The following is a 10,574-nucleotide window of genomic DNA, read 5'->3' as shown; positions in this document are numbered from 1 at the left end:
ATTAGTCGATTATGCATTTCAATTTTTCGTGCATGTTCGCCTCTTCGAGTAGACCAGCTTATGGGCTAGAATTGTGATGCCTGCCACAGGCAACCTTTAACCGTTTGTGAAAGTGTTCGCTGAAACACCTTGTAAAGCTTGTAAACCGGCAAACAACCTCCTGTGGCAATGAAGAGAAGGTCGCAGGAGCGTAGCTTATGCGCATGTGTTACAAGTAGTGCAGTGACGTTTGACAGCGCTTTTTGCTTCTAATCAGCGTAACTTGCGAAACTCCGTATTAGCCGTAACAACATAGGGCAAAGCGAGCAGTTGTAGGGGTGCATTTCAATAATTCCGGTTCCTGTACTTCTGAAAAATTCGGCACCTTCCCTAATTACCAGCATTTCTCCATTTCCGTATTCAGTGTCGGAGCGCTTCGAGTTGCATAATAATTAGCGCTCGCACTCTGGACTGTTAGCCCCCTGGTTAGCTCAAATGGTACAGCGGAAGGAAAAGCGTGAGTCCCGGGTTCGAATCTCAGACCAAGGCGAATTTCCCTTGGACGATGAAGCTTTCTTTTCAAGAAACCCATGCGGGTTTCCTTCGTAACTTCGTGCTACAAGTCCACTGGATGTGTATATATGTAGACATGTGTGCGCGTCTGTATGTACCAATTAGTTGTATACATTTTTTTTTTGTAATGAATGAACCATGTTTTCTTTTATAGAGCTGGAAAGCAGCCTACACAGTACTCATACCGAAGCCAGGTAAGGCGCCGAGCATCGACAATCTAAGGCCCATCTCCCTGACGTCATGCGTTGGAAAGATGGCCGAGCACGCCATGCTTAACCGCCTCACGGACCATCTCGAGTCTAACGAATGCTACACACACAACATGATTGGCTTTCGGTCGGGGCTTTCGACTCAGGACGCCATGAGAGTGATCAAGCGCCAGATCATTGACTCTACCTCCGCCGACACTAAGGCAATTCTCGGCTTGGTTCTCGAAAAGGATTTTGACAACATATCGCACGCCTTTATTCTCAAGAGCCTGACAGAGTGTAACGTCGGCAAACGGGCGTACAATTTCGTGCGCTTCTTCCTTTCCTCAAGGTCCACTAGACTCAAGATTGACGAGTTTTTGACCCACGGAATCCAGCTTGGGCCAAAGGGAACGCCTCAGGGGGCGGTGATCTCCCCGACGCTGTTCAACATCTCCCTGATCAACCTGTCGAGGGCCTTGAACAAAATCCCGAACATTAACCACACGATCTACGCGGATGACATCACCATCTTGTGCTCCAGTGGATGTGAAGGGCAGGTCGAGGGTGCTTTGCAAGAGGCCATCGATGTGACGGAGCGGTATCTTATCCCCACCGGGCTTAGGTGCTCGCCCGCTAAATCCGAGCTCTTGCTCTACAAGAAGAGACCCAGAGGCGGTTCACACCGGTCCTGGAAGCCAGCAACAGAGAGCCACATTACATTATTCACCGGTAAGCGCTCCCCAGTACCGCGGGTAGACACTATCAGGGTCCTAGGAATGTTTATCGAGTCGAACGGGGCCAATGGAGCCGCCTTCAAACGCATATGTTCCAAGACCGAAAGCGCCCTCGGCCTGATCCGAAGAATCGCCAACAGGTACCGCGGAATCAAAGAAGACAATCTGATCCGGATTATCCACGCCTTCGTGTTATGCCACCTCGCTTATTAAGGGGCTATGCCCAACTGATTCGTATCGGAGCGCAACAAGATCAATGCCCTAATCAGAAGAGTCTTCAAGCTTGCCCTCGGCCTTCCCATCCGAACGCACACAAAAGACCTCCTCAATTTGGGAATTCACAACACGTTCGAAGAAATCGTTGAAGCCCAAGAATTTTCCCAGTTTGTCAGACTCTCCGGTACCCTAGCGGGCCGAGCCATACTTGGCAAGCTAGGACGTAACCCCATGGTCGTCAGTCTCGACGCTGTGAAGCTGCCCAGCGACATAAGGTCCAAGATTTACCTACACCGGATGCCACGAAATATGCATCCCACCTACAATGAAGGGCGAAGACGAGCCAGGGGTAAAGCTCTGCTCGCCAGTGCCCGCTTGAACAAGGACCGAACATGCTTCGTAGACGCTGCTTCGTACGTTCAGGAAGAGGCCTTCTCCTCAGTGGTCATCGACTGTGATTCTAAAATCCTTAGCTGCGCAACCGTCCGCACTTATAATTCCAGCGTTGCAGAGCAGGTTGCTATTGCTCTTGCATTGACGGACAGTGTACATGACACGATTTATTCGGATTCCAAGGCCGCTGTCAGGGCCTTTCAGATGGGAATGGTGGCTCCCCAGGCCCTACGTATCATCCAAAGTGCCAAAGGCGTGAAACATCACTCTTTGGCCTGGTTCCCTGCGCACCTTGGAACCACTGAGGGTGCCTCGATCAACCCCAACGAGGAGGCGCACTCGGCTGCACGAGGTTTGACTGACCGTGCGCTGGGCAACGCGTCCTCTCCTGGGCGACCCGAGCCTCTCTGCTCGTACAATGAAATCTGCAAATATAATTATCTGTCAAGAAGACTCCTACCTTTGTCGCACTCCTCGCTGTGCAGGGCCCAGGCAGTCACTCTAAGACTTCTGCAAACAAGCACTTACCCGAGCCCCGCGGCGCTGCACACAATGTACCCCGAACGGTTCCCAAGCCCGGACTGCCCTCTGTGCGGTGAGTATGCGGACTTCGAACATGTCTTGTGGGGCTGCGCCTCTGCCGGTCCCCCTTTCACTCAAGAGGAAATGAAACTAATTAGGGCCCAGGATCAGACCTCTCAAATCCTGGCAGTCCAGAGGGCTCGCGAGAGGGCCGTCAGGTTTCACCTGATGGTCCCCGAGTGGGCCTAGCCAGGTGACGTGGAGTTTGCTTACGCTATAGTGGACCAAATAAAGTTGTTTCACTCACTCACTCACCTATACTTTGATTTCCTTGCACTGTACAGGTGAATTATTGTACTGCCCAACTGCCACGCTCTCGAACGAGAGCAGCAGCTTTGAAAATAAATAAATAAACTAAATAAATAAATCCCTTGCTCTGTGATCTCCGTTAGCACTTACAAGTGCTCGGGAATGAAACCACCCTTTGGTCTATCTTCGACCACGCACAAAGGCAACGTAGTAAAGCTAACCAGGGTCTTGGCTCCTTTCACCATGATATCCGATTAGCGTTCCGCTCTGACCAACTACTAAGATACTGCGTCATATCCAGGCCTAACCTAGAGTACGCGTGTTATCTTGGGATCCTTCCCAAGGTAGTAACGTGCTTGAATCAATACGGAGACGCTTTATTTGAAAGGAGGCGCAAAGCACCTAGCTTCGAGTTACGCATAAACACGTGGCAACAATCACAATCAGCGTTACAACTCCTAGCAGTCAGTCGCAAACACTCATGGCAAGAACATGTACGCAGCTCGCGGCCAGCGTTTCTCGACAGTTCACAATGGACGGGGCTTCCTTTGGAGCCAGTCGCGAGGCAGGGCAGAGCGCCGCACCCTCCATTGCGCAACCCGAGCCGCTGGATGCCCATCAACCACAAGTCCGTCAATATTGTCCGTCGAGTATCATTTGTGCACAGTGGAACACTCCGTGACGTCCTCTTCCGCACGTGTGACGTATATTGTGGGCCAGGTGCGGAGCGCGACGTCTAGTTCCACTGAGTGGAATTGGATCCGTTGCCGGAACACCGCAGGAGGATGTCTTCGTACACCTGATGATGCGAAATTTGAAACATATTGAAAAACCTGACATATTTTTTGTTCACTGATATCAATTTAAAGGTGAGGCTGGCGCCTTTGGTGGCGCCGGCCACTCATCTTCGCCGATCGAACAAAACTAAAAGGAGGAAGTACGTCGATGACTGTAAAAAGGAAACAACAGAAGAGAGTAAAAAGAGAGTAAAACAGAAAGAGAGCAAAACGAGACTCAGAGACACAAAGTTCTGTAAACAAGTGAACGTACAAATCAGAAGTCCCGAAACGCTCTGAAAAGATTGCAGTCTTGCAGACAAGATGTTTCACTATACACATCGCTACATGAGAGAACACAATTACATAGCGACGCATAGCCAACTGTGACGTGAAAAACACACATGCGAACTTTGGTTCCTAAAGATCTGTACTAGTGGGCGCAAGCATGACTCTGTAGTATAAACTTGCGATTTTCATATTTCGCCCCGAAAAAAATATTTTTCAGGCCACCTTATACGTAAAACTCGGCTATACATCGAGAAAAGTGTATAGAAAAGGTTATAGACGCAAGGCTTCAATAAAAGCAACCAAACAATGAGAGGTACTTATTTCTCCATGAGAAATGTTGGGGGGCAGAAAGGTGAAAAAGCTGCCAACTGCAACTTGACGAGGATGCATCGCCCTACAGAGTTCGATATAGCCATTGCTTCGTGGTGCACTTCTATTTAATACGTGTGCATCTATAGTAACAACACATGTATTACGATTGCATGCAATGAGGAAATATTCACAAATCAGGCCAGCAAGGGTTAACATTTCGGTTGCTGCGTTGAATGTTGCACGGACGTTGGCGTTCGTACCTGGGAAAGTCGTCGACGTCCAGGTGCCAGTCGTGAAACACGACCGCACCGGCGGAGATCAGCAGGAACCCGTCCCGAGTCGGAAGGCAGCGCACCTTGCAGACTTCCACGGGTACCATTTCCGTTGGCACCGCTACCGACTGCTTCGGCCAGCTCCCGTGTACCGGGGACCATACCAGGAGTGCGACCCAGGTGCCGACTTCGTCGCGGGCGGTCGCGTTGTCTACGATGACGACGCGCGACTCGAGACTCCACCAGTCGCGCGGGGGCTTCTCGCAGTACTCGTCGTACAGCTGGGTGACGGTGAGGCCGACGGACGGGAGACGGGAGCCGACAAAAAGCGAGCGAGGTGACGTCAGACGTTCGGCCGTGCGGTGCCCTAGAACAAAGAGACAGAGCGATGACGCAGAGTTTCCACCTTGTATGACAATATCGTGAAAAAAAAAACAGGCATCGTCATCCCTTCGAGAGTATATAAGCAACGAAGCCTACCAAGGAAGCCTGTGCAAGCTTAAGAGCGAGATTTTTAGGCCTAAAACGAAATTCTTAAGGCTTAGGGAAGGTGTCTTTTTGCGATCTTGGAGGCTCTGATTGGCTCAAAGGGAGGCTGCGCCCTCTCCGACTGCGAACGACAGAATGGCGGTGGAATTCAGCGAGGTGGCACATTTTGACACTTTTCAGAGTGACAGCCCAGGGATTGGTAGTCTTGGAGCCTTCGGTACCGCCATCTTGGTATTTTGATCTAATCATAGCGGTAGTCAGCAGCATTGTGAACCGATAGGCAGCGACAAGATAACGGAATTTGACGACAAGGCGGATCTTGACACACTCATGAATAGCAGCCCTGGAATCACTAATACGTTAACGTTATACACCATTATCGTGGCTTGTTGAGCCAATCAGAGAAGCTGTAGCAGTCCTGTCAAACAAGAATGCATCACAGCAGACGAGCTGGCGAATTTTGACAACGTTCATCATAGGAGCCCATGGCTTGCTATTCTCGACACATTTGTCATCATCATTAAAATCATCGTCATCATTTATTAGACCCTTAATGGCTCCTTGAGGGGCATAATATAAGGGGGGGGGGGAGGACATCATTCAGAACAGCAGAAAGTATGAACGCGAAATGTCAATGTGCGTGTATGTGATGTCACAGAAAACGTACGTGCACAGAACGCTCGAAAAGTAACATATTTATCACCTAAAAGCTTAACAAGTAACAACAATTATGAACATAAATTAACTATAAACATGCAATATATCGTAAAATTCGTTATCTTGTCGGATCTGATTCGCACACAGGGCTTCAACGGCCTGTAGCCATGGCTGAAAACGTCAACGTGGGCCGAATCTGACAATATGGCGTAATTAAGTTCCGTAATAGCGTGCCTGTTTAGAGGTGGCTTTGTAGAGGAATAAGCCCCCGCTATCTGCACGATGGCGAAATTTTCATAGCAGGTCACAAAATACACGGTAGTCGACCCGAGCGTGCGCAGAACACTCATACAGGCAGTGCAACAGTGATAGCTGCTCTCTCCCTCTCTCTCTCTCTCTCTCTCTCTCTCTCTCTCTCTCTCTCTCTCTCTCTCTCCCCGCTGCCACGTCGATTGAGGCCTTCGGAGAAGGAAATGACTATACTCAATCTCAGAAGTCCTTCCCAGAATTGTGGAAGCTTCGGGGCTCCTACTTCTGTAGGAATGCCGAATGCTCCTCGAAATATGTTCATCTGCACCGTGTCGTTTGCTCACAGTAATTCGCAGTATACGACGTGCATGCGCAATAGTCCCAACGTGTCACGTGCTGCTGTCATGTATCATGTACCAAGTTAAGCCCGGAACTATATTCCCATGCGCAGCGATATTGCCTGTATACGCTTCGTACCTTCGGCAGTACTGCAAACAACTTGCCATATGGAGTAGTGGAAGGAGGCATTGCAGAATACGATTGAGGCCGAACGACTCGGCCAAACACGGGATGGTCCCGTTAAAGCGCGCGGTAGGTTTTAGTGGCAGGCATAGCCTACGGCAGGGCAGCCGTACAAGTTCGTATCGATTACAAACTACCGGAAACCAAACATTCTCGGCCAATGCACCGAGCCTCAGAGGTAACGTGTTGTGCCGATATTACGAGACAATAATCGAAAGGATCACGAACAGCAGGTTGCCATTATCCCTCAAAAGAAAAGTGTATAACAGCTGTGTCTTACCAGTACTCACGTACGGGGCGGAAACCTGGAGGCTTACGAAAAGGGCTCTACTTAAATTGAGGACGGCGCAACGAGCTATGGAAAGAAGAATGGTGGCTGTAACGTTAAGGAATAAGAAAAGAGCAGTTTGGGTGAGGGAAGAAACGCGAGGTAATGACATCTTAGTTGAAATCAAGAAAAACAAATGGGGGGGGGGGATGGGCAGGACATGTAATGAGAAGAGAAGATAACCGATGGTCATTAATGGTTGCGGACTGATTCCAAGAGGAGGGAAGCTTAGCAGGGGGCGGCAGAAAGTTAGGTGGGCGGATGAGATTACGAAGTTTGCAGGGACAACATGGCCACAATTAGTACATGACCGGGGTAGTTGGAGAAGTATGGGAGGGGCATTTGCCCTGCAGTGGGTGTATCCAGGCTGATGATTATTATTATTATTATGACGATGAATCGAAAGCAATGAGCTTCACGGATAGTTTGCTTGCCAATGGTGGCTGCGTGACGTAATGCCCCCTCCCAGTTTATTGCCGCGCTCCTTAATTTGATCCCATAGCACTTCTTCCAAAATTTACTTGAACGAACTCCCGCGCTAGTAAATCGAGGCGTTTCATGCAGCACGGGAAGGATGGTTAGAGCATGCATTTCCCTTCTCACATTTTTGGGTGGTTCAAACGGTTTGACGACCTTACGAACCGTCTTTAACGATGCTTCGCGATATAAGTACGACCATTTGTACTGAGTAAGCGTGTGCTCAGACTCATTGTCTTCTGCGTTCAGAAAGAAATAGGGTTGCTTGAAAATTTTTGGTGTGGAAAGGCAGATAAAACGCAGTAATAGAAATGTCGAAACACAGAAACGTCTAAAGACACGCACGAAAATGAGACAAGTGGTTGTTCTCGCCATCAGTGCTACGACGGCCTCGCTGAGCAATCGCAACGTCCGAAGACTTTCTAGCAACTTTACTATAGGTATTGTATGGCTTTAGAGGAACGCATTCGGGATGTTGCTTCCGCTCGGCTTGTTTGTCGTTCTGCATCCAAGCGTATTGCGCATCACTAGCCTAAGTGGGAGAGGCGCTCAGGAAAAATAAATGTGAAGCCAGTGCAGGCGTGTACATTCAGAGTTTCCTACAAGAACACCGCTAGTGGGAACGCCTACGCTACTGTCTATAAGGTACTTGTAGTTAAATGTCTATGGGACCTGCAAAGACGGTGGTTCCGCCACCATGGGAGTGGTCGTTGGTGCCTGGACTTGCCTCAGCATCGTTCTTTTGGCTTCAAGCGATTTTGCGGCATTGCCATTTGACATTTGCAAACAAGATATTGTACTGTGGCTGCAGTGGGTGCGCTGAACTTGGCTATATAGCTGGCTGGGCCGGCTGGTGGTGCAGCAATTCGCAGCTATCCTGCATCAGCGCACAGCCTTGTTGCTTTAAACTTTACAAATACAGGTCTGCTTCAGAATTTAAAACTAAAAAAAAAGCTGTAAGAACGCCTAAAGCCGCGAGAACAGTAAGATGTGACAAATTCGAGTGCTAGCCATCATCTTCCCCATGGTAGCCGAGCCATCGAAGCACAGCCGTTGACCTCGAGTAATTCTATTCGGAAACGACATGTCTGCGATGTCTGCGCACGTGAAATGTGAGCGATGCACAGCCAAACCTTCGGACTGTCAAACCCCCGTATTCAGGCACTCATCTAAACTCGAAGCCCTCGCTTGACTTGACCTATATAAATGACGGCTGGTGCGAACGCGCCCAAGACTCTCATCGCTATCCTGCGGCGCGTTCACGACAGGCGTCGTGTAGATCAAGCAAGCATGGGCTCCAAATTTAGGTGCATTTCTTAACACGGGGGTTAAAAGTTTAGGATCGTAGCCGGGGCGTCTTACCTAGTAACCGACAAATGGGGGAACGCAGGGTCCAGCCCGGTCGGAATTCCATGCTTCGTGAGCCGAAACAACAGAAGAGTTCGATCGTCGTGGGAACTCGGCTGCTTCTCGCCGCCGCACGCGTTCTAATCGAGCGTGCCTTGACCGCTGGCGCGTGGAAACGGGGCGTGCAATTGTGAACGTGCGTGCGCGGTGATGATGATGACGAGTCTCGAAAGGAAGCTCTTGTCTTGTATCCCATGTACTGGCTCATATACCCACTACGGGGGATCGGCCAAGAAGCCGCTGGTTTGAAGTATGTTAGTGCCCCAGGAGGCCTCCGCACACAGACAGCCCCATATTACACCAACATCCACAAATGAGGAACAGGCAGTGGGAGGCATGGCTTGCGGACGAGGACCGGGAGAGCCAGTTGGCTCTTCTGGACCGAGCCCAGCGAGCCGCTCGTGCCAGTGGGGCGCTGCAACAGGGGCCCCAACCATCGTGCCTTACTTTATTTATATTCAATAAAGAGTTCACTCACTCACTCACTCACTCACTCACTCACTCACTCACTCACTCACTCATTAGATTTAAGAAAAAAAAACTAATTTGCACAGTGTCAATGGTTGAAGCACATGACGGCACGATTGATGATCAAAACAACTGGATTTATTAACGATTGTCACAGATTACACGTTCAGCACTCGGCGAGCGCGTCTTCACCACAGAACACCTATACAAACTTCCTTCGCGCTTTCGAACGCTCGTCGTCACGTGGTATATCTTTTCCCGCCTCGCGAGCCAGACGCTCCTGGTGCTTCTCTCGCTTGCCGACAGGCGCCGCTAGTCCCTCAGCCAACAATAGCTGAGAGAGAGAGAGAGGGTCAAAGAATTATCATTTGGAAATTAAAATTAAAGATGCTGTTAAGAATTCTGACATAAAATGATTTAACATGAAGAAGTGAAATAACAGGAATAATTAATAATTTTATAAGTTGAGGGCGTACTCTTTTTGTGTCTCTAATGAAGTTGTATACAAGCTCTGACTCGGGAGTTCCTATCTTCCTCCTCTACAACTTCCTTCACCTTACGGCACATACCCACGAGAGAGTGTGTGTGTGTGGGGGGGGGGGGGGGGTATTCGCCATCGCTCGCAGTGGAAACAATATGAAGTCCTTGCTTCCTGTTAAATAGATTTTGTTTCTTTTGTTTTCTTGAAAAGTAGTCATGGCAATTTTGACGAAGTTGCTGGAATATGAAAATAATGCGATGTAGTGTTAATAATGAGGAAAAGGTGTTTATCATAGTCTTTCTGCGACAAGTATACATACTCATGCACAATCTGACACACTTCCTTTCGGGCTCTACCAAGGGTACTTGCACCGAAATATAAAATATTGACTACTGAGAAAGGGAGCTCCTTACGCAGTGAGGATTGCTCTAAGTAGATCTTTCCTTAAAAATTATATATTCAGAAATAGAGGACGAAATGCTCCAGTGATTCTAGATCCCCACATAATACACTAACGTTCGATGCTGCAAACCCACACCTATTCATGCACAGATTTAATTAAATCACTAAAGCATTAAGTTAATTGACATTGTCACCCGAATGCGCTGTTACTTAATATTACTTGATTTCTCTCAATTGCATATCTTTTATTCAACTGCGATTTAATTAACATTGCTTTAATTAACACCAAGGGCCATGGGTACGACTCCCACCAAAGTTCGAGGGTTCGACTGCCTTAACTATATCTTAATTAAGTGTGCCTTAATTAACACCACAGATCATGGGTTCGAGTACGCTAATTAACTCCATCTTTATTAAGTTTAACCTTAATTAACACCAATTTTCGTGGGTTTGATTCCCATCAATTTACAACGCCGGACGGTCAATTCTTCGATAACGCCGCACATCGGATCTTTCGACCCATGAA

General features: G+C 48.7%; 1 protein-coding gene across 1 annotated transcript; it reads right to left on the bottom strand.

The window, feature by feature from the left end:
- Positions 1 to 3,278: 3,278 nt before the first annotated feature.
- Positions 3,279 to 8,787, bottom strand: LOC142559478 (uncharacterized). Its single transcript, XM_075671074.1, has 3 exons — positions 8,653 to 8,787; positions 4,557 to 4,935; positions 3,279 to 3,716 (listed from the first exon to the last, which is right to left on the bottom strand). The coding sequence occupies exons 1-3, from the start codon at positions 8,702 to 8,704 to the stop codon at positions 3,551 to 3,553; spliced, it is 597 nt and encodes a 198-aa protein (XP_075527189.1). The 5' UTR covers positions 8,705 to 8,787; the 3' UTR covers positions 3,279 to 3,550.
- Positions 8,788 to 10,574: the final 1,787 nt, after the last annotated feature.

Source organism: Dermacentor variabilis, chromosome 10 (genome assembly GCF_050947875.1).
Source record: "Dermacentor variabilis isolate Ectoservices chromosome 10, ASM5094787v1, whole genome shotgun sequence".
In the NCBI taxonomy this organism is placed as follows: domain Eukaryota; kingdom Metazoa; phylum Arthropoda; class Arachnida; order Ixodida; family Ixodidae; genus Dermacentor; species Dermacentor variabilis.
Note: the sequence above shows the minus strand (reverse complement) of the source record. Positions and strands in the feature narration are given on the sequence as shown.

Coding starts and splice junctions, on each gene's coding strand:
- LOC142559478 (XM_075671074.1), bottom strand. CDS start 8,704: ATGGAATTCCGACCGGGCTGGACCCTGCGTTCCCCCATTTGTCGGTTA. Junction 4,936..8,652: donor CCCCATTTGTCGGTTACTAG/GTAAGACGCCCC, acceptor TCTTTGTTCTAG/GGCACCGCACGGCCGAACGT. Junction 3,717..4,556: donor GACGTCGACGACTTTCCCAG/GTACGAACGCCA, acceptor TCGCATCATCAG/GTGTACGAAGACATCCTCCT.